The following is a 24875-nucleotide window of genomic DNA, read 5'->3' as shown; positions in this document are numbered from 1 at the left end:
TTTCTCTCTCTCTCTCGCTGCAGTGTCAGCAGTCTAGAAAGTCATTTAAATGACTAAACATTGTTTGATCTAGGCATGTGGGTGCAGTGGAAAAAGACAGTGCGTTCGCTTGCTCCATCTGAAACTAAACAGTAGCCTTTGCAGCCTATGAAATATTTATAGTTACTCAGCTAGGGCCCAGTGTGAGTCCAGTGCATGTCTTTATCCGTTGGTTATTGCTATCACAGCTGCAAATTGATTAGATGTTAAGGAACATGGGAATGTAAGTGTATGCTTGCTTGAATGCGAAGACGAGTGAGTGTGTCTTGCTGTATCGGATTTTAGGTCCTACTTGTGTTGAATTCTGAACTTGCCTGCATATAGAAACATGTCTTTTAGGCTGCATTCACACCAAGGCCAGATTTAGACTTCAGGCCAAGGGCAATCTTAGAGAGCTTACGACGTAACCTATGAAAGTGGCCGACGGAATTTATGCTTTATGTGTTAATTACCGTGTGGTCACATCCCAGTGTTTTCACCACTAAAGCATATATCTGACCACACTACTGTGTCCTTTTAGGTCCCCTGAAGTCAAGTATTTTGAAAACTCGACCAAGCTAAGATTTAGTTTTAGTAAGGACGGGTTGTAAAGAAGACTCGGAATTGATCATGCAGGCACCAACATCCAACTGCTGACTGATTGAATCTCGTCAGTCACTATCTGTCCTTCCGTGAGTCATCACACCCCATCACATGACCCTTTTCTGGGAGAAAACAAAGGCAGTGGTCTTGGTAACCAGTAGTTAATTCAACGAGGAAAACAAATTACAGGTGTTGCTGAGCCTGGTGTTTATGCTCTCAGCTGTTCTACAGCTAAACTGTGCGTTTTATTAAGCTACAACTTCCTACCATAGACTGTCCAGTAGAATGCATTTTTAGGTGAATGGACAGATATTGCTTCAGTTTGTTTATTAATGGCGCAAAAACTCTGTTTAATATGAAAACATATTAGAGTGGATATAGCCATACGCAGCTGCCCTGTGCTGTCCTGCTCTGCTCTGGCAGGGAGAGACCTGAGCAGGAAACATTTATTAGTCAGTGTTTGCTAGCCAGCTGCTAGAAGTATGAACTTTAACTCTGTCTTACAGTACCTCCTCAAAAGTTTAGGTAATTTAAACTCAATTTAAATGATTTGAACTCGGTGTATCAGGATGTTTAATGGCTGTGGATTCTTTACATGCCTTTGACTAGTTGTTTGTCAGTTTAGATGTGCTGAATGCTTCTGTGTTTTACATCCAGACCAGCTGTTTTCTCAAAAGCAAAAGTGAAAGGTGTTTATTCTTCCTTGTTCTCTGCAACCACTGCTGTTCCGGCCTAGGTCCTCGTTGCAGTTCAAGATTACACTAATAATAATCAGGCTGCACGCAGGGCTTGTAATGGTGCTAATTGAACAGATTAGTATAACCAGCATCTGAACTGGAGGCAGCTCGCCTCCCTGGACTTCTCTCTCTTCTCCATTTGCGCTCTCATTTTTTTCTCCTCCTTCATCATCTCCCCTTTTTTTTTCTCACTCTCTTCTCAGGCAGATGGTTTTGATGAGCACCCACTGTGAACCTTAAGTGTTTCTGCTGGGATTACAAACACTGGGGAGGGGTCCCTGTGGTGTGGGAGGGGGGAACTGTGGACACAGAAAGGAGGCAAAGGACTGTTGGCTTGGTGGGGGTGCTGTAAGAGGCCACGGGGGATAGAGAAGGGACCATGTGGGCTTAAACAGGCCTCCACGTTGCGGTCCTTTCCTTACAAATGCCTGTCTTTAGGCATCTCAAGGCCCCCTGTGGGGAAAATGAGACCCAGAACTTTAACCTGAATATATCGTGTGTATACATCATGTAAGGGCTGGCTCAGAAACGTTTTCGGAGTCAGAGTGAATGTGAAAGAGTAGTTGTGGAGTGGCGTTGCTTTAGTATGGCTTGCCCGTGGGAGAGATAAGGAAATAGATTGAAAAAAATATAGAATAAGAAGAAGAATTAAAGACACCAGCAAGAAGGGAAATGCTGTTCTGTCAACAGAAATATCTTGGGACGCAACAAAGTGGTAACAACACATATTCAGCCTGACTGACACTCTTTTCTGGTATACTGTGTCCAATCTCACATATGGACACCACTACAGAGCACCTTTCTTTCCCCATTCTCCCTTTTGTCTTTACTGAAGACTAACCGATGGTCCCTGCTTGTGCATATCAATAAGGATGGAGTCTTGTCTTCTTGTTTGTCTTTGCCAAAGACTGTGGCTTTGCCTTGTGGCTCTCAGGGAACTGCCCTTACCCCTCCCTTTCTATTCCTTCATTCTCCATCTCTCTCCCAGTGTCCCCTTTCCACTTTCTTTCTTCTCCATCTCTAGAGCTCAAGGCGGTGTAGACTCTGATTGGCATTACCAGACTATACTGTGGGGGTAAGTTGCTGGCTAGCTTCTGAGCTAAGCTGGAGAGCAAATGTTTGCCAGGGAAGTAGAGGGTAGAATAGGCATGGCTGCCGGGTCCTGAGTTGTCCGTGACCAGACCAGTTGTCCTGGGGATTTCCCTTGTCTGCTGCCCCCCCCACGCCCCCACCCCGCCCACCCCAGGGCTTGTGGATGGGCCCCATCCTTGCTCCGCAGCTGGGCGACATATAGGAACCGAATGCAGACAGGGGCTAGAGAGCTGAGAAAAGGAGGGTTGGATCGAAAAAGGAATGAAAGAAAGGCATCTGGTGCTTAGGGGAGATGAAGAAAGAGAGAGGGAGCTTGTGACTGTTTAACGGAAACCTTTCCTTTTCTTTGATTTGCTTCCAGGCAAGGATTACAGGCAATTGGCATTTACAATGATTGGATCATTAATTTTGCCGTGAGGCATATTGCCCAGCAGCTCAGCACCACTGCCAGTTTAGCTAATGTTGTGTATAACTGGCTCATACACCCTCGCCTCATCTCAACATGAACAGCCGCACACAATTTGCAGCACTGTGTTAGACTTTGATATAAATCCCTTTATGCTCCCTTAAAGGCATTTTCTTTACATTTTCTCTTCTCTGTGTAGAAGTCAGGTTGATCAATACCTTTCACAAGCCGCCGAATCGTTCGAGCACCAACGCCATGTTTTGCTTAATACCCCGTGCAATGACGTTCCAAATGTAGGCCCCTTGTTTAGAGACAAACAAGTCTGAATTATTTGTAAGTAGGAATTTGCGATGGAAGTGTTACTGAGAGGCAACTATTAAACGTAATTGTTTTAGTTTGTTTCAGTCTCACTTATCAGTCAGATGGCTGCTGCGGTAGACAGGGGGCAGCATTAGACAGTATTGCTCCATGTGTGGTTGGATTGCAGCCCTCAGTAACAATGCTCTGTAACCGAGGGCTGCAACAAGAAATTCAGCTAGCTGGGTTAAGGCCAGGCGTTCTGTCAAGCTCGTCTTGGGTTCTTATCTGTCCTTAATTTTATTAATAATTAGTTTTCTTTCAGTCGTTTCTCACAATATTTCATATGTCAGGAAAAGATTGAGTGACTCCCTTCAGATTTTGACAGTGTAGTTTCAGGTGGACACGCTTGCTGTGTAGATGTGGGTGTTTTTTTTGTGATGAGATCAGATTGTCCTTTGCCAGGTGTCTTTCACTGTCTGTCTCCACTCTCCTCCTCCACCTCTCACCTTCACTCTCTCTGTGGTGGGCGTAAGTTTGTTGTTTCTCTGATGCTGCTTTAACCTCTGACTGCAGTCTCTTCATTACTAGTGTTTATGCCTCTCCTTTCCTCCCTTTTCCCCTCTATTCATCGGCCAGCCAGCCGGTCAGTCAAATCCCTGTAGTCTGGCTGGTCAAACATAGATATTACACTCTGTAATAACACTGGCCACCCGCTTTGACCCCAGCCTGCTGTCCTGATCATAGCCTCTTCATAAGGATAGGCACCGAGCCGTGTGGGATTTACGACGGAAAGGCAAAGGATGGACTGTGCCACTCATTTATTATTGTTCTTTTATTCTTCTCCCTCCATGTTTGTACTCTGAATTGCTTCGCCGTGCTTTGCCCATCCACAGTGAAATAAAATTATGTTTGTGACTGATAATGTATAGGAAAAAAATATTCTGCTTAAAAACTATTTTAGCTTTGATTTTTGCTTTTGTTTTAAGAGGGTTGATGATTTCCACAGGGGTTTTTTTTTGTTTTGTTTTGTTTTTTTTACCTCATTTATGCCAGTAAAGATTTTCAACTTTAATATTTGGGACAAAAGTGTTCCTTACTTTGTTTTATTTAATTTTTTTGAGCATTTCTTTTATAAAAGATAACAAGAGTCATTCTGATTGTGCTCCCAGACAGTTTTTAAACTACATATAAATGCAAAGTGCGGTAATAAGTCGTATTATGGGACAAGCAGCCGAGCATTGTCTATCTTCATAATCTTTACAGTTCAGTGTGCTGCACAGGCTTTCCTGCTTTCCCCGAGATTGGCTTTGACTTTGTGTTTGTAGCGTTCTTTAAGTTTCCACCTCCATGACCAGCAGCCCTGAATATGCTCAAGGATCCATCTCTTCTCAGTGCTTGTTACAAAGACAGGATTTGCCCTGTGTGTGTGGAGGGATCTTAGCTCCACAATAGATAGTTTTCTCAGCATCAGTGTTCAGCCCTGCGGGCCTGAACGGCAGAATCCCGCAGAACAAACGCAGTAGAATCCACGGCCGCCAGCGTTCAGACACCGACAGGGCTTTGATCAGGGTTGACTGGCGCACATCAGGCTGGCGTTAGGGCTTTAAACCAACAACCCAGCAGCCGGTGTAACGCAACGCTTGACGGGACAGGCGCTTGCTGGCTGCTAACTGTTTAAAAGCAAGGAGTGTTATTAAGTGATGCAGATACAGCGTCCGCACATGAATGGGAGAAGAGAAATACTGTTCATTTCAGAGCGTGGGGCTGTTGTCGCTGGGAATTAGCAGTGGCATCTGAAGAATGCTGATAACACTGGCTGTCTCTTTTCTGTCCTTCTCTCTCCTTTGACTTGTGAAGCCCTTTATTCTCTGCCTCTTCTGTTCTTCCGAGCGGAGGATGGCTCCTAAAATTTACAGCGTTGCATGCAACGTAATGAGGCAATCATGTTGACGCTAAAACTGACCCACCCGCTGGCAAGAATATAGAGAAATATCAAAGCTCTTTGTGCAGAGTCAGAGAGGCAGTGCATGCTGTTGTCATTACGGATGTTACATGAGTTTTGTGTATTGCAAGTATATAGTAATATTCAATGAAATACAATCGTTGCCTCTGTTTGCAGGTGAAGAGAAACATTTCAGACTTGACCAACATCCCAGTCCGGCATCAGCAGTGGGAGGGATGGCCTGCATCAGCGTCTGATGATTCTGTAAGAGACACACACACACACACACACACACACACAAATGCAAAAAGTCAGTCAAACTATTCATCAGGGAACATTTTCTGTGGGTGTTTGAACCAGTAAAGGTATGCAATGACGATACGAGCATCTAAGCAGAGATAGTGAAAAATAAATTTTTGCTTATTGCAGTGCACCCCAGTGGACGTTTTCTTTCCCTGTTTATTTGTTTTGTTTTGTTTTGTTTTTTAGTTAAATAATCCAGAGAGTTCTCATTTTTGACTGACTGGAACCTAAGTTGGGTTTCAGCAGATGAGTCTATTACTTGAGACATGGTCTCACAAATTGGTCTTAAAACATATTTTAAATCTTGGGAGGAAGTCCTAAAATTGTCTGTGGTTTCTCAAAATGGTGTCATTGTTCCATGAAATAAGTTTGATTTTTGATACAGCAAGACATTGCTTAGATGTGATTCATGATTTAGCGCCATTTCTGTTGATTCCAGCTGGATGTGATGGTCAAATATACAAAATTCCTTAGGATTTTTCTGATTGGTCTAAGGTCAATCTAGGCAAGCAAAAAAATGTTAAAAAATTATTTTTTCCCCCAAGAAATCCACTCGTACTGCGCTTTTACAAATCTGTCACATGTTTCAAAATCTATGTGCTTTTGAGAAAAAAAAGAATAAACACCCTTCCAGTTTCTGTCCGTTGGTTTTGCTAGAGTACCCGAGGCACAGAAAATTGTTCCAATCTCTAATCTGCGCCAAAACAGCTGTCAGAAGTATGAGAGTAAGATGTTAAAGGTAATTAAGACGTCAAAGATGGTTCCCATTCTGTGTCCTCTGTCTGTGGACATTAAAGCTCACATCATTCGGTCCCGCTGACCTCTCTTGTCTCAGGGTTGCCCTTCCCAACCATTCACCCTACACACAGTCAAGCTGATCAGAGGCGGCCCTCATACAGAACTTCGAAGAACCTCTGACCCCTTTTGCCTCACCCCTTCTTTGGCAGCATATGTGTTCCCATGCTAATTGTTTGGGATGTTTTCATGCCTACATTGAGAATCTGTTGTGCACACATTCTTCCAGCTAACAATTTTAATTTTGGTTTTTGTAATTGTTTGGTTTGGTGTATTGTTTTTTTTCTCTCCATGCATTATCATATGTGTCTTGTGCGAGAATTAACTGTAAAAACTTGTTACTTTGTACAGTGTTATGTGGGAAGAGTCTGTTACATTTGTTTCCTATTAGTCATATCACTCAAAGTGGATAAACAATGACTGAACTTTTTTTGACTCAAAGTAAAGCTTTTAGTACTGACAGTGGAAGCAAATACAACACACCCCTTAACCTACATAAAAAGGATAAAAGGTTACAGTTTTACACTACCCAAGACTGTTTGCTGTATTTTGTTCCATGACGGCTCAGAGCAGCCAATTGTAAATCCAGTAACCACCAAACAAACCATAGGGCTACGATGCAGATTTTCCATTGTTAGCATTATCTTTGGAGACTTGAAATGATGTGATCAGTAAACAGCCCGGGATTGCAAAGGAAATACAAATCTTACTGCAAATCTGAAAGCACATTTTGGACATGTGGTGCAATGACTGACCTCAGTCTTGAGTGGAAATGTTCAGTATTATTCCACCAAATTATTTACTTTTCAGAGTCGGAGCCACATTATGCACTAATAGGAAGAGTGCTGATGTTTTCGAAAATCAAAGTTGTTTTTTTTTTAAAAAAAAGGAAGGAGGGCATTTTGTAAAATGTAAATAAAAACACAGTGCAGTAATTTATAAATAATTAAAACTGTAAAACTCAGTGAAAATAATACAGAAGCAACATATCAGTGTTTTGAGGGAAATTATGCGTTTTTGTTTTCAAATTTATACCAGCAAACTTTCAAATAATTCACAACTTACTGGAAATGTACATTTGTTTATGTACTGTATATTCAGCCGACCACAAAAAAAAAGAATCACTGTTTTTCATGTATTAAAATTAGATTATTATTTTCTTGGGTAAATTGGTAAAAAGTTGGGAACTATAGGGAAAGAGCAGAGGGAAATGACATGCAGGAATCATCACAGTAAGGACTCCTCTCATGGTATGTTCCATAGCAATTAATCATTTGAAAATACTTAGACGGGCTCTGAACATTTTAAAGTGTAATCAGTGCATTTCATGCACTATTGATCTAACTACTACCATCTAGCCATGCACACTCATTTTCCAATTCCAAACCAGTAAACTGTACCTACTAATTTCAGTTTAAATGATAATTGTGTTTTTTATATTTGCACTTTTGTTCTCCGTATTCTGGTTTTCAGCGGGCCTCAGCTTGTCACACTCAGCTGTATATATAACGGCCAGCGATTGCGAATAGATTATCATAGGCCCGGTCAGCCTTTGACTAGCACACATCCGCAGTGTCTGTGTTTCCTTGGATGAAGTGATATTAAAAAGTATAGAGAAGAGACAGAAGTGCAATAATGGCCTCTGCACTAGCTATAGCCCTCTTATTGAAACGTCTGAAGGTATTAACAGAGAAAGCCAAGGGCTTGGCTGGCCTAGCAGTCGGGTAGGGAGCCAGTGTTAGTGTCTAGCTCATTAGCCCAGTCTCATCTCCCGGGGCTTGGGCCAATAAAGATGGCAGTCAGAGGCCCAAGATTGCATTTAGCTCCACGCACTATCCTGCTGGCGGTGGAATCGATTGCTACTCAACTCTTCTGTCTTGTGCGATACCAATGCGTTCACCTGTGCAGTTATATTTGTGTGTGCATATTTGCATTTGTGTATTTGCAAATGTGCCTTTCTTGTTGTACACACTGTGTCTTGGGCTATCGAACCCCAATACTGATCCAACCGAACTGTGTCTTTATTTCCTTTGGCTTTGAAAATATATATTTTTCACTTGAATTCTTCGTCAAATTATTAGTACTTTTTACTTGTTTTTTTGTCTTTTGTTTGTTTGTTTTTTTCCCCAATATTGCAAATTTTGTTTTATTTAAATAAACTGTTGATTGAAGTACTAAAATAATTATACATTGTTTAAGAAAAGGTATAACATATTTAGCACTGATACAGAAAATTTGTAATTGGATTAGCAGGAATTCACACGCTGACTGTGACAGTGTTGGGGAAATTGCCTTTGCTTTAGCTGTATAGTTGCTTTCATAGTCATCTAGAGCACATTTTTGTTTATATATATATCATAGTTCATCTAGCTGATCAACTACTCAGAATATCAGTTTCTTCTCTCAGTTATTCTTGTGCTGTGAGAAAGTTATTTGAGTTGGTGTAATGTTAGTGTAATTATGTCATGTATTGTTGGAGTATAGGAGATGGTTTGTTAGAAAGAAATTCTCACCTTTCCAGAAAACTAGTGGTTACGTGATGTGTCAGCCCCTGATATTGTTCACTCAGCACGTTTCATTGAAATTCAAGGTCTGATGGTCATCGGAAATTGGATCAGGATGCATAATGGTTTCATGGCAATGAATCGCAGATTAGTTTATTCAGTCTATTGTTATTGTTTTTGCTATGGGCTCTTAGAATAAAGGAATTTAGTTAGGTCTGTGCGATATGACCATGATATAAGAATTCTGTCGTCCCGATAACGATATAAATCACAAAAATGTAACATTTTCTGTAAATTCTGTGAATCTCGGGCAGCTCGACTTGCGGGAAGTGTTTCCAGCTGCGCGTCATGTAGCTGGAGTCGAGTGTTTTAACCGATGCATGAAACGATACATTTTTAGACATAAGTTGTAACGGCCGCCGTTTTCTTTGTGAGTATTTATTACACGGCGTGCTGCGGGGAAAAGCTTGTTCTAACGTTTGAGTCTAAAGTTTATTTTTTAGCACCTGGCGGCTCTTTTTTTAATTCTCATCCGTAAATTATCTGCTCTTTCACGTGATTCAGTTTATTTTGAAAAGTCTCAACAGGATCTTGAGCTTTATTGTGAAAGGTTTATGTGGAACATAAACAAGCGGACACGAGATGCTGTTACCGTCATTGTTGCTAACCAAAACGCATAAAAACAGGCGCTTCTCTGTCCGTAGTGTGGTTATATTAAATATAAGAGAAAGAGAGAACTTTAAGAAATTAATATAGCCACTACAGTGACCATCAAAACGATGAAAAAATATTGCCGTAAACAGTTTATTTTGCGACACCACGAAACAAACGATAGCGTAAAATGACATGATAGACGTTTTTATATGGTCATCCGATATATATCGTTATATCGAACAGCCCTAAATTCAGTATTAAATGTAGTAGTAAATGGGACATAGTAGCTGTAATATATCTATATCTATCTATCTATCTATGTGTATATATATATGTGTGTGTGTGTGTATATATATATATATATATATATATATATATATATATATATATATATATATATCTATATATATATATATATATATATATCTATATATATCTGTCTGTCTAGATATGTATAGATCTATAGATAAGGTAGTAAAAGTCACATTGCCTTAACTGCTGTACATTTTATTCCTAAGTAATTGAAATTCACCATCAAACACGACTGCTAATGTGAACACATTGCTATTCAAAGCATATAAAACATTTTCCCAGTCTTCTGTATCGCTTCTTAATATTCCATAAATAATTTAATGTCCCCAGTGTGACATTTACCCAGAGCACATTTGGTTGACAAATGTGCAGCTGTTCATGATGAGCAATTTAAATGTTTGTTTCTTGAACATTGTTTTGGGTGCCATGATTACAATGTTCTTATAGATTCATTAGAATCCAGTTTGTAATATTTACTAGTAGTAGAGATCCATGTGGGCAAAACAAATGGTTTTTGTGATTGTTTATTTTAGCATTTGCTTGAATTTTCTTTGGGTTTACTCCATCACAGACGTCTTGACAGAACTGGAAAAAGTTCTCAGTCAGAGAAAAAGTATGTTGGACTTTGCTATAGTTTAAATTTGATTTAAAAAAAAAAAATCATTTTCTCCAAGTAGAGCAAAACGCTTACTCTGGCATCATTTGGGAATATTATGGTCGTGCTGCCTTTCAATTTTTTCTCGCTTGTGTGGCATTGACAAAGCTGTTCTGAATATAATACTGAAGATGGAAATTTACTTGCTTTGCTATTGCAAATATAACGGTTGAACCTCTGTCCTCGCCTTCTCTGAGACTTTGCCCTTAGCATTTCAGCACAGAGAGTCTCTGGACCGGCTTCATCTCATTGGAGCAGCTCTGATTGGCCGTCCTTCCTCCCGTACCTGTTGGAGTGATTGACAGCCAGTGGGACATCCTTATTACGTCCCCCCCATTTCTGCACCCCTCCACCACCACCCGCCCTTTCTTCTAGCCTGTAATTGCTGACATTTATGCAGTGTTTCATGGTGTTTGCTAATGTATTAATGCCACAGAGCCTCTGAGGTGCCGTGGCTTGTAGGGCAGCACCTCCCTCCATTTCCCAGCTGGCATTACTGGAATCTTCCTCTACCTGATTGGGGCCTATGAAACCAGTTATTGACAGAAGGGGGGACAGCTTGTGGTTTCCATAGCATCAGGGCTCAGCAGTAAAGTCAGGCAGAGCCACCCCACTTCGTCATGAAATTGGCCTCCTTCAGGTGAAATTCAGTGCTGACTTAGTCTGTCTGTATCTGTTTTCTTTTTGTTTCTTGGTGTTATGCTCCCATCTCACTGAACCTTTTATTTGAAGAATAGGATCTTTTTGTCCTGAGCTTGGTCACACTGTATATCTTCCTATTGCATCTCAGCCTAGAAACAATGTCATTTATTAAATATCTTAATAAATCTTAAAGGTGGAGTTTAAGTCTTCTATCTCCTTTCCTTTTCAACTTCCTCCCTTCTTTCTCTCTCTGTTCTTCTCTTGCTCTAAAAATGATATAGTAGAGTAAGGTGGTATGATGAGGTTTTGGTTGCCTTCAGTGCAGCTGTCAGTGGTAATTATCTCATACTCACAGCCAGACACCTAATCCAAACACTGCCTACACTGGAAAAGAAAAAAAAATGAAACACAGAAAGAATGAAGGGAGAGAGAGGGAGGAAAAAGGAGGATAGAGTCGAGGGACAAAAAAAAGGTTGACTGGGAAAGCAAAAGGAGGGAGGGGGGGTGTGAGGGAAAGAGAAAATTCTTCCCCTGTATCGGCCCCTGAATGCTTAGAGCCTCAATGAAAGTGTTAATTAAAAGAATCCAAAAAAGAGGAGCCAGTTCCTTTTGTGCGGAGATGTGGGAGAGGGTCATTTTGGGGGTTAACCTCATCCCCTCAGACCCTGTGCCCTGCGGCGCTTCAACCTTGTTTCCACGTTTCACCACTGAGCCGTCAAGCTGCACTTGTGTACCTCAACATCGGGAGAAGCCATCGGGTCAATGTGAGGAAGAGGACTGAGAGGCACTCATCTCTCTCTTTTTTTTTCTCCTTTTTCCCCCCTTTTCACCTCCCCTGGTTGCATCCATGTCAGCCCAAACCCTCCAGGCTGTCTTTGACAGGGGAAGTGATCAACTTTATTTATACACTTATTAGGTGCTCAGACAAAACCCTCTCATTGTGAGTGGCGGGGGTAAAGGGTTTATGGGGCTCTGCTTGCCAGTCTGTGTTAAAATTCTCACGTTTGATTGCCACTCATAGGCAGCGAAGAGACGGGGCCATTCCTTCACGTCCTTAAAGTTCAGAACCTGTGCATCTTTAGCTCAATAACGTCAGTGTTAATTCAGCTCACAGACCTGGCACCCATAACGTCTTCAGCGGTCGTAGCTTTTCATTAAGCGTGTTGCTGGTTTTGAAAAAGCAAATTGCGTTTCTACATCGCTTAATTTTTTTCCCCACTTTTTCAGTAAATTCTTTTGTGATGTTCTGGTTTCTGATTAGAATGACTGATTGATCTAATAAAATAAAAGAAGTAAATAAGTTAGAGTTGAGTTACTTGAGCACAGACGAGGCAATTCAGTTAAGTGTTCTTCGTAGGTGTTCCTTATGTTAGGGTTGGCTGGATCAGCTGTGCTTTTTATTGACAATAGTACACTTGCTACTAATTGGTAATGTGCAAGAAGTACAGTCGGTCTCTTCTCTCGTCTGTATGCGCTTGGCTGTTTGGTTTTCCTTTTGTCTGGGAACATTCATCTGTTCTTGGCCCCAAAGGGAAAAAAACATAAATTCACAAAGAAAAGGACAGTCAAATATTTTTGCCCCGAAACATTTAGACTTAGTTAGTGTTATATGGTGTGCTCTTGCAAACAAAGCTCCACGGTGGATTTGTCCCTTTAGAGGTGATGTCATTCTTGGTTTGTTTTGTTTCAATATTGCTTGAGAGTCTAGCCACTGCTTTTTTGGAGCAGATTTCTGCGCTTAAGACAACACAGAGGAGGAATACTCATCAAGATGTTATTCTTTCTCATACTGTCAGGGGAGATACTCGGTGAAATATTCCTTCAGTCAATCGTTGCTCGACTGGTGGGAATTTGAAACGCCAATATTATAGCCAGTTTTAGTATATCCTCTGTCAACTATTTGAAATGGTGCAATAAATGTTTTTTCAGCTCCCAAGAGTGAGACTGAGTTCACTTGCTCTTTTAGGAGGGAAAAAAACCCAATATGTAAATAAATGCTATCGTTTTATTTCTGTATATGTTGTAAATGTCATTGCAAAGGGACAAAGAGTATAGTTGTGGTAGATTTGGGGAATATGGACACAGCTTCTCATGATTTCTTGATCAGTATCTATCCAAATTTTTCTTAAATAATAATTTCTACCTTGTTCTTTTCTGTAGAAAATAATTTGGTTATTTTGTGTAATTGCTAACAAAAAAGCCCTTTTGTTGATTTGTTATATGGCGAAGCACAGTGGAGTCTACGTAAAATACAAAACCGCAGCATAAAAAGCAATTAAAATGTTCAAACTAATCTCAGGATGAGTATCGCAATACTGCCCAACCCCAGCAGCGCCTACACTGACTCAACTACTCCACAACTGTGCAAATAGTTTTGTATAAATATTTGGGTCTTTTGTGTGCAGCGCACTTACTTTCTAACAGTCAAAAGATAATTAAGTGCGACGTGACGGCACAGTTCTTATCAGTGCCAGGCAAACAGAGATACACTTATAAGTCCGTGTTTGTGATAAGGTCTACTGGTTACACTGCTCTCTGCTGCTCTAGAGAGCTGACACCAGCACGAGGAAGTACTTTTAATTTAGGAGAGACACAGAGAGGAAAACTCCATTCAGCCCGTGTAGCTCTTTTCAGACTCAATTGGTGTTGCGTGTAATCGTCTCTTGATTCAGCCATGTCCAGCTGCTCTTTGTGTGTCTCAGCACTCGACAATGGAGCAGATAAGAGGACCTCTGCAGGGGATGAGCAGCTCCTCTGGCTCTTATCACACCAAGCTTACCTACCCTGCCTCAGTGCTGTTGTTCTCTCTACCAGAACAGTATTTGCATGTTGGCTTTCAGTTCAGGTCCCACTGAATATAATGTTGTGTTATTATTAAGTCTCAGTATATTCAGATTGGAAAATCTAAGATCTAAAAGCAAGACAACTTTAGTTTCATTCTGCAACAGCCTTGTCTCTATTGCTGATATCCCTCGGGGTCTGAGCCAGGAGACTCCTGTAATGAGTCCCTGCTGAATGCTGACATTTTCAGTCCTGGTTTTGGATTTGGGAGCTCATTAGTCAGGTTACCTTCTACTATAGACCACCACTGCACTTATGGATCCTGCAGGTGTACAGAAACCTCGTTGTGGTCACGCCTCATTAGAGAGATGATCAAGCCTTTGTTTGAAAATACAAAGTATGTCATGATACAGGTTATGCTTCTGCTGCCTGGGGAAAAAGGCAAACAAATGTAAGGCACAACTACAGAATCAGTGGTGAAGTTTGCCTTGTTTTGGTTTAGGCATCAGTTTTAGGCAAGTCATAAGCAGTAGATACCAACACATGCTTAAACTTGATGGCATCATTATATTGTGTTGAGTAAACGCACACGGTCGGCAGTCATTCATAATTGTTGGCTTCATTCTTTTGTTCTGTTTCCTTTGTTGTTTTTTTAGATGACACTAGCTCTCTCTGGAATCAGCTATCCCTGCCATCACCTGAGTGTTTGTCGAAGGTCCTCGCCAGCTAATGCCCAGGAACCCACAGAAGAGGTAAATGGACCTACGTATGCCACCGCACGCTTCTGAGTTATGCATTTCATCCCCTAGGCAACTTTCAAGCATCAGACATGCTCATGAAATGCTTCTTATTTACAGTGTGCGGATGTCCATATGATCAGCGACAGTGAGGGTGATGATTATGAAGACGCATCAGAATTTGGTGTGGATGATTCAGAGATGTTTGGAGTGGGCTCCTCGAGCTGTAGGAAATCACCTATGAGTACGTAATGTGAACTCACTTATAGCAGCCACTGTAGTATTAACCTCCAGATACAGCATGTAAAGCCTGACCATATGATTATTTTTGTCCCTTTTGCAGTGCCAGAGAATAGTGAAAATGAAACTGATGCCTTAATTCACTTTACTTCTGAATTTTCTTCGAGGTGAGCTGTTGTTATGCTCATTTTAAAATGGCTTTGAAACCTAACAAAACTGGTTAGTAACAATGTTTTAAATAAGAGTCGTGTGTGTGTGTCCTGTAGATATGGAGAGACCCATCCAATGTTCTTTATTGGGTCTTTGGAGGCAGCATCTCAAGAGGCCTTCCATGGCAAAGCCAGAGATGTAAGTAACCTTTTGGACTATTTTGGGTCCCACAGGAACATTTTTAATATACTCTGAAAAACTTGTGTTTTTCTTTGAAGCTTCATATTCTTATCCAAGTGATACGATAGCTTGATATCTTATCCAAGCTGTGCAAGTGATACGAGGTACTGATGTTACAAATGATGGCCTGTCCTTTATCACTGATGTCATTTCTGCTTCATGGAAGAGTCGCTTTTTTCAGGTTTGAGTTTTCTTTGCTTAAGATAACATGACAAAGGAACACAAACAGAGAAGGATATTATTAATTCTGTCAAGGGAGATACTTTATTTCTCATAACTTCTCTTTTGTTACAGGGCTGGGGGAAATTTAAAACGGTAATATAATCAGGAACTTTATTCACCTGGCCTACATTTTTTACATTTGGATTAGAGTTCATTGTTAAGTTGGGGAAAGCTAGATGAATCTGGTTACCACAAACTTATACATTGTATAGATGGATGCATAGGGTAATCGGAGATCACAGACGCCGTGCTGCTGGTCTGTCGCACACATAATTCAGTCCGCTTATGTAGAATGATATCTATGGAGATCTCATGAGACACAACTTTAAATATACGTCATTTAGTTTTAGGCTTAATGCCAGCAAAACCAATCCAACCCAACTTTATTTATATAGCACTTTGAAACAACACAGTTAACCAGAGTGCTTTCCAATAATAAAACAGATAAAAGTTCAAAACCATACACTAAGCAGACAAAGAAATAAATATAAATAACAGTAAAATAAATACATAAATGAAAATGATAAAAATAAATCAATATATATATATTAAATATTAAAACATGAGTAAAATAGACAATAAAAAATACAATGAATAAAATTAACAAAATAAAAAAACTGACTAAAAACTGACTCTGGTACTACTCCTAAAAAGCCTTTGAAAAAAGTGTGTTTTTAAAAGTGATTTAAACATTTCAAGTGTTGGGGCCAACCTAATATGGAGGGGCAGTTTATTCCATATTTTGGGGGCCACAACAGCAAAAGCTCGTTACCCCCGGTGTTTCAGTCATCTATAATAGAGGTAATGGAGACCTGGTAATATTTTCATCCCTAATTATTTCCTCTCTTTATATTTTGTTTCCAAGAAGCCAGACTTCATCATAATTCTTTAAAGTGGTCTTGACCAATAGTTCCCCAGGTTCTCTTAAGGTCTCCTCAATTTTTCTTTGGCCATTGGCTCGTTTTCAGTCCAGTCCTTATATTTGACCATTTATAGAGAAAAGTTTTGTTTGTTTTTTTTGTTAAACTGCTCAACAGTGACCTAGAAATCATTCAACCACAAAAAGGCACCCAACCAGTGATGTGTCTACACATAACGGACAACTGGGCAAATAACCACTATGAAATTATGCTTTTAAGCACTTTGTTACTAGCAGCTTGTTGCAAAAAGCATGTAATGTGTTCCCATTTGTTTAGCTGAATTTATGAAACGTCAAAAGTACCACAATTTGATGAACATAAACAGTATCTTTACACTAACAAGGTGTTTCTCAACTGGTTTTTGGGCCTGGACAAGTGGAGACCAATAGACAAAGCGGTAAGCCTGAAAATAACTATCTATACGAGAGATCAAAGGAGCTTGCAAAGAAAACCACAGACATATACGAGAGATGTATCTGGAACTTCAGTTGATCCATATGCTGAAGTCTTATCAGAAATGGTCTCGCTGGATGTGTGGCTGTTAAAAAGCCATTCTTAAGGAATGGAAACAGAGAAAAAACCCTGAGGTGTGCCAAGAACTGGATTCAGTTCAGTGGCAAGAGGTCTTATAGGGATGAATCCAAATTTTACATTTGGCTTAAATCAGCGGTCCCCAACCCCCGGGCCTCGGGCCGGTACCGGTCCGTGAGTCGTTTGGTACCGGGCCGCGAGAGTTGAGGCTCAGGTGTGAAATGTATAGTTTTCAGGGTTTTTATCAGTTTTCAGCGTTATTTTGTTATTGTTTTTATCGTTTACTCGGTTTTCCTGGGTCTTTTCACGTGTGTTATGAATAACTTTTCTTTTTTTCGGTACTGGTACTAGTTTTATTTTGTTGTATTTATCCGCGACACCTTAAAGGCCGGTCCATGAAAATTTTATCGGGCATAAACCGGTCCGTGGCGCAAAAAAGGTTGGAGACCGCTGGTTTAAATAATCGTTAATCTGTCTGGAGGAGGTCAGAGAGAGATAAAACAATGAGTCTCTATAGCCTGTAAAACACGCTGGGGGCTCTGTCGTGGTTTGCGGCTGCATTTCAGTCAGTCGTGTTAGGGATCGTTCCTTGTCCACCATGCAGTACCATCTGGAAAGCGTCTGATTGGCAACGGCTTTACTTTTCAGCATGACAACGATCCCAAACACACTGCCAATGCAGTAACAGCAAACCTTGATGAAAAAGAAAACTGCATAGTGGAACACTATCAAACATGGATTGGCCTCCCCAGAGCCCAGACCACAACAATTATCAAAGCAGCGTGGGATCATCTCGACAGAGAACGGAACAAAAGGCAAAGCCTGTAGAACTATTACTGAGCATTACATTCCAAACAAGATTTATTAGGAGAGTGCATTTTGTTATACACTGTATTTTTGCACATTTTGACATATTGCTGGACAGATTTCACATTTTCCTACCAAAGTATAAAGAAATAAAAAGTGGCTCAAGACTTTTATTGAGTATTTCTTGAAACTTGAACAATTGGAATATCAGCATGAACAAAACATGTTAGACACAGTGTGCTAAGAGTAACTGAGTAAATGATTAGTGTGTGCAGAAAGCATGGCGATAATCTATGCCTTACTTTCCATAAACCGTAAAATTACATTTCTTTCTAAAAAAAATAGTCATTGATGAGGATGATGGTGATGTTTAATGTATGTACCGTGGATGTGGCTTGATAGCGACACTGATATTAGTTATCAAAACCATCATCAAATTTTCACCCCGACAGCTGAGGCTTTATTTTTAGCTGTCCACTTTCCCCCTTGTTTTTCAGCTTTTGTCCTTTTAAGGATGCTTGTATCAACGGACAGCTTGTGTGGATTACAGCCTTATTAGACTGTGAGGACACAGCAAGATGTTCTGGGGGTTCAGATCACCAGGCACACAAAGAGGGAGGGTGAAAAAGATGATAGCGGGGCCACAAAATGAAGGACATGGTCTTAAAAAGCAGCGCGGAGCACAAGAGAAAGTTGGACGAAAAAAGGCTGTGCGGGAAGAAAGAGAAAAATAAGCAAATGTGATTTTGGGGGATAAAAGAAAGGGAAGGAGAGAGTGTGAAATAAACAGAGATGTAGAAAAAAATCTAAAGAGAAGCTTGGCATTTTGCCTGTTTCCCAGCTGATCTCCTCTCCTAAGCCAGCACAATATGGCTGATGTCTCTCTGGTGTTCACACACAGTACTGTACCACTGTGCTCTAAACAGCATGAGGGCAGAATAGTATTCATTTCCACTGTATTTTGTTTTATTCTGGGTGAGCTTGAATTAGCCTGCCAACTGTGCTGTGGTTAAAATGGCTTTGGAGAAGCTGGATATGTGCAAAGATGTTGCACGAAAGCAGAAGCTATTTGATCTGTTCTGTGTTTGTCCTGTTTTGTCACAAACATCCGAGATGACAGGCCAAAACAAGCTGCTTTTCACGGTTTCATTACACAGTAGCATATGTGCACAATTACACCGTCCCCTCTTCCATCTATCCGACAATCCCATCCCTTGCTCTTTCGCTTCCATTTGAAAAGCAATCTAGTATTTGTGTCCTCGTAGTAGAAAAAGCCTACTTCATTAAGGGTATATTAGAGTGGGGCAGGTTTGACTGAAGGGGTTTTTAAACAGAGGAATCAGTCTCACTCTCTCATAGCCTGGGAGAGGCTAATCACTAAGCAAAACACTACATTTGATGAAGTGTTTCTGAAGGTGTGTGTTGGGGGAATGTTGAGATAGACTCAATCCATCCTTAATGAAAATGCTTTGGGCTGCTGAGCTGAGCTGAGCTGAGCTGAACCCTCTTGGGGATCAGTGGTTAGTCAGAGCGTACAGAGAGATAGGCCACCCATCACTAACCACGATCCTCACTAAATCCCCATCAACGCACTGGTTAATCACTCTAACCCCACGCTTTTTCGCTCTCCACTCTGCTCTCATGTCTGCCACACACAAAGACACATCAAAATTCATAGCCTTGCTGAAGAGCGGAGTTGAGGGATTTATCGCTGCCAAGTATCTGCTTTAAAACCCAGCAATAGCCTCGCAGAGTCAAGAGGAAAAAGCAGCGGTCAATCAGAATGGCATATGGCGTGTAGATGTACATGTATCTCTGTCAGCTTGTGAGATGTTGATCACAAGTGGCTTTGATTAGTTATTGACTGCACCTGAAATGATTACTGTCACGTGTAAATGGATAGATTAGGGGCTACATCTGTGTAAAGTTTTAAATATTGATATATTTATTCTACATTCTCTTAATCCATCAGAATCATCGATGATCAGGAGCTTGGATAACCATAAGACAGCTCCACCCCTCATGTGTCAGAACAGTTAGATATACACAAAAAAGGCTTACATGTGGTTAATGACTGAGCATGTGTGGCCATTACGGTTAAACGTTAAATGTGGTGTGCAAACTCAAACTTGTCCATATTCTTATAGTGTGGACTTTAACTACTTAACTTCAGTTGCAAACTTCATATTATTTCAGTGCTCTCATAATTGTTTGGAAAGACTCTAAAATGTGCCTCTTATATGGCTGCTCATCGATCACAATGAGTTTTCCCACCGTGTAGGTCATTTGAGCTCTTCAATTTGAAGTATTTGCTTTTCCAGACTGAGCCGGTCATCTAAAGAACAATCACCATCTGGATTTCTCTGTCCTTCCTTTCATCTGTACATGTCTGTATCTCATTAACTAGTCTCTCCTGGCTTTGTTCAACACGCTGTATTTGTGATTAAGCCTCTTCTTGATGTTGCAAAAATGTCATCCACAGAAAAAGGGCCCTAATTAAACTAAAAGCTGTTGGTCGACTTCAGTTCCATTACACGGTTTCCCTAAAGAGGCTTAAAATAAAATAAAAACAAACAAACAAAAGAAATAGTGTCACGTTTATTTCTATTATTGCTCTAAAATTCTGATGGTGGCAAAATAATGTAACATGGATGAATCGTGGAGCAAGTTATCTTCTCCTTGACTGCAAAGGCCCCTAACACTTCATGTGGGCTATAAGGCTATGTCCACACGTACCCGGGTATTTTTGAAAACGGAGATTTTCCGTTTTCGTTTTAAAAAATAATCCCGTCCACACGTAAAGGCAGAAATGAAGAAAAATGCTGCTAGGAACATGCCAAAGCAACAGGTGGCGCTATATTCCTAACCGTGCAGAAATGTTGGCCAATCAGAAGTCTAGAAGCCTCAGCGGGAAATAGTAAACAAGGATGGGGCATAGAAGCAGAACCGAGTGGTATGTGTGGAGGGACAGTAACTGTGTGTGTATATGTAAGCATTTAAACACTGCAGAGAGTACAAGTAACAGTAATAGTATTGTAGAAATTCATTTCACCGAAACAATAACGTGGCGCACAGTGTGACGTCAAAAAATGCACACACCTTTGACGCTGCGTTGTCTCCGTTTTTCTCGTCCACACGTAAGGGCAAAAACAGAGTTTTCAAAAATATTCACCCTGGCCGGAGTTTTTAAAAAATCCAGTTTTCAGTGACCAAAAACGCCGTTTACGTGTGCAAACGCATAAAAAAATCTGCGTTTTCAAAAAATACCCGCGTACGTGTGGACGTACCTTTATTTTGTCTTCAGCAGAACAATTTAAATTTTTTTTTTAAACTGCTTTACTCGTGTAGCCTAAAACTTTGTGTTTATGGGTGTGGGGTGAGATTTTTAGCAGCAAGTTGTATCTCTTCATTCATGTTTAAAAAGGGCAAAATAATGAAGCTAAATCTGGAGTGATATCAGACACAGCCTGTAATATTGCAAGCTTGCTTGGTTTATTTCATTCACCAACAGAAACTCGGCTATTTGGGTCTTCCCTTCGTAGCCATAGAGACGAGCTGATCATGACAGAAACTGATGACATTGTTTTTTATTGTTTCTCTTTATGAATAACTAACTGTAAACAGGCTATATTAAATGTTTTTGAAAGGATAAATGTTTGGGCATAAAAGCACATTTTCTTTTTTTCTTTTAACCCCTGTGCAGACACTTTTTGCAGAAAAGGTGAATTGAAGCTGGACTAAAAATGAAAGTAATAACTGTACAGTGTGCTTAAATCACAGAGCGCTCTGCACACACCTTGGTGTCTGTTGCTCGCAGTTTCAGTCGCCCGAGCCGACAACTTCATTATCTCCAAGTGTAAATTATATGAATTAGTCTGCAAATAAAGCCTTTTTAATATGTGACAGATCACATGTTAAATTCACTTTTTATCCTCATAATGAAGGACGAGTCCACCTTTAATAGAACTTGAGTAAATTAATAAATTGTGTTCATCTGTCAGCCCAGACCACATATTATATTGTTTACCTCTCAGGGTAGGAGATGCTGCTCATTATTAAAAAAAACATTTTGGAAGTCCCGTTTATGTAAACGTATAAATACTCCTGCGACTGGCTTAGTTAGAGTACTACACGAATAGAAGAAGCAGCATTCTTGAGGTGCTCATAATTGGTCATTGGTCATTTATAATACAGGCAGATTTGGAGTGGGATATGAGCCTGATCCACTTACACCCCTTTTCAGGTGATTTCTAACAGTAAATGGGTTTTATTATTAACATCATTGTGTTTTATCAGAAATTATTTGTTTTTCTTTTTGCATACATGCACTTTTATCTCAAGAGTCTGAAATAAATAATCCCTTTATTTCAAACAACTAAAAAATAAAACAGAAAAACCTGCTCTTCATATTCACACATGGTAATCCACATCCCTAAAAGAAAAAAAAAGGCAAGTGCATCAATTAATTAAAAAGGAAAAGTGAAACAAAAGACCTGCATGTTTTATGATAAAAAAAATGTTTTTGTTTTAAAACAATGGTTGAAAAGTGCCTCATTCAAAGGACCGCCTCATCACGAGAACACATGCTTTTTTTATATTTATAGACACATATTTCATATTTTCAAACTTTCTGCTGGGCCATCTTCCAAGAAAGAGGTGCACTGATTAAACAGCAAATGAAGCGCAACGCTATTCTACAGTGTGTGAACTCTTTTGTTTCTCTCACAGCCTCAAAGCGAGCTTAGCTTTAGGTGAACAGGTGTGAGGAAGGGCTATGGGGTCACTATCTAGCTCAGGTTGGACCTAGTAATTTAGCTGAACTGAGGGATTTGCTCCTCCCCGCTAAGACAGGCAATACAAAAGATCTGAGTTGAAAGCGGAGAGGGAACAGAGGGGTACGGACAGTTTAACTAAGATGAAGGAGTTCAGTTTGCCAAAATGCCCACTTTGATTAGTCTTTACACTTGCTCTAATTGAGCATGCATGTGTGCGAGCATGAGTCCCGTTACTCGCGGGCAGCGGAGTTAAGTTTGCGCATCTGTGCGTGCGTGTCGGGGACGTCGGCGTTCGAGTGTGTATCGGGGTTTTGGTTTTTTGTTGGGTTTTTTTTTTCCACGCTGTAAAACTCTCCCTCTCCTCACACTCATTCCTCTCTCAAGACTGAATTTGCTTGTCTTCTCAGCATGAGTGTTTAATCTTTTCAGGCTGTTGAATCGGCCTAGTGAATGAGTCCCCAGCTCCTTCTCTCTAGGAGCCCTGGAGATTATTCTAAAGCACTAATCGTTGAGCAAACACAGCAGTGCTCTCCCATTCCTATTCTACACAGGCCACAGTATAGCACAACTTCTTCTTTCCCTTCTCCTCACGTTTTACGCCCTGTGTAGATTTTTCGCTTTTTGGCGCACGTAGCCTAGATTACTGTTCCCGAGGAACAGACCCCTTAACTCCCCTTTCACAGCCGTGGGTAAAAATGAACTAAGCAGAGAGTGCGAGTTTTTCTTATTTGTTCTTTTATAGCAAGAGAAGTGACATGTAATTTAAAGAGCATTATTTCCAACATTGTCCCCTGGAACCTTTTATGTTTGTGGGTGTGTTTGTTTTTTAATTAGATTGTCAGTAGGGAGAATCTACCAGGCTTATATGATGGTGTCAATATCCTTGGATTTGGAGCTTCGTCAATATTGTCTGGCCCTGCCGCTACTAACCTGAACAGGCTGCTGGCATTTGGTGTAAAATAAATAGAGTGATTTGTCTGTTTTGTTTTCTCCATATCTTTGTCGCCTCCAAGCAAAGTTTTATTTACACCGCTCTCCATTTTATTTTGCGTGGTATTTGCTTTTTTGCCAGTTGTGGTCCTACCGTGGTCTTTAGAAGTCCTGCTAGCTCTGCGCCAAGTCCTCTCTGCCGGTGGTCATGTTATGTTCATGTAATATGGACATGTCTCTCCAATAATGAGACGCCTAGTGCATGGCTGATAGAGCAGCACTGATCACAGATATGACATTTATTATATTGGGGAGTGATGAGTTTTAGCTAGTCAAACTTCTTCCACAAAGTCGACTGTATACTTTGGTGTTTGGTTCCACCTATTAGCCACTGAACAACTGATTGAAGACAAAAAATAAAGGATCAGCTGCAGTGACCCTTTGCCTTAACAAATGTCCTAGCACAGTAAGAGTTGCAGTTTGCTCATGCCTTCTTCTCCCACTCTGATTTTCAAACTGTTTCTCTCCACAGAGAAAGCTGCTGGCTATCTACCTCCACAATGATGACAGTGTTCTCAGCAACGTCTTCTGCTCCCAAATGATGTGCGCTGACTCTATCGTCTCTTACCTGAGCCAGAACTTCATCACATGGGCGTGGGATGTCACTAAAGAAGCTAACAAATCCAGGTACAGTGTCAGTCGACCAGCACGCTTGGAGTGCGATTGAAGACGTATCTTATTCCAAGTATCCTATTGTTTAATGAGTCCATTTTTGCGTAATTCATTTGTGTAAATAAAGTTTTAAGCTCATCTTACGACCTTTGAGTTGTCGGATCAAATATTTAAATTGTAGAAACTGCAGCTACACGTGAATTCTGTTGCAAAGCTAAATCTGGCTGTTTTCTGGTTGCCAAATCTGACTGTGATGCTATAGCTGGGGGAGAATGATTGCTAAAGGGTAATAAAAAACTAAGGTTTTAAACACTGAATTAATTCTCTGGAGATCCGGTAGTCTATCAGAATCATGCTGTATTTAGAATTGCTTTAGCCAGCTGTAAAGTTTAGTAATGCAATAAGAGAACCTTTAAGCCCTGACTGCATCCTTAATCCTTATGTTTTATTTATATGTGACTTACTGTCCGCAGGAGCCGACTGTTTGCATAAATACTGAGGTGTATCTAATAAAGAGGATATTGAATGTATTGCAGCGGGAGAGAAGCTTGATCATGAGCTGAGGGCTTTGTGAGCTGTCAGAGTCCTCTGGTTGGGAAGCAGTCTGTTGCATGCTACTATCTTGTCCCCGCATTATTGTTCCGAATAGTTTTCTTAGAGAAAGTAAATTTAGTTTGCAGTCGTGCCTTCATCCTACTGTTGTATTTTTTTTGTGTGTGTGAAGCAAGAAAATCTTGGACTTTAGAGAGTGAATCCTGCATATTTTGGGTAGCGTTTAGATAATAATCCAGAAATGCTAGTGTGGGTGGAATCCTATCTGGCAAATGAACAGTGTTTAAAAATCGGTTTGACACATCCGTAATTGCTGGCATTCATCTTTCACTCCATTACTCGTACTCTGTATCTC

At 40.5% G+C, this 24875-nt stretch overlaps 1 protein-coding gene across 2 annotated transcripts in view; it reads left to right on the top strand.

Moving 5' to 3' along the window:
• Positions 1–24875, top strand: part of faf1 (Fas (TNFRSF6) associated factor 1) — a 64639-nt gene that overhangs the window by 17850 nt on the left and 21914 nt on the right. For both annotated transcript variants that reach the window (XM_006800411.3, XM_087835877.1), the window contains exons 8-13: positions 5276–5362; positions 14401–14496; positions 14602–14725; positions 14825–14888; positions 14988–15069; positions 23829–23983. In XM_006800411.3, the coding sequence (XP_006800474.2) occupies positions 5276–5362; positions 14401–14496; positions 14602–14725; positions 14825–14888; positions 14988–15069; positions 23829–23983 (608 nt within the window). The remainder of the gene's footprint in view (positions 1–5275; positions 5363–14400; positions 14497–14601; positions 14726–14824; positions 14889–14987; positions 15070–23828; positions 23984–24875) is intronic.

This window comes from Neolamprologus brichardi, chromosome 23 (assembly GCF_056152115.1).
Source record: "Neolamprologus brichardi isolate AB-2024 chromosome 23, ASM5615211v1, whole genome shotgun sequence".
NCBI lineage: Eukaryota > Metazoa > Chordata > Actinopteri > Cichliformes > Cichlidae > Neolamprologus > Neolamprologus brichardi.
Note: the sequence above shows the minus strand (reverse complement) of the source record. Positions and strands in the feature narration are given on the sequence as shown.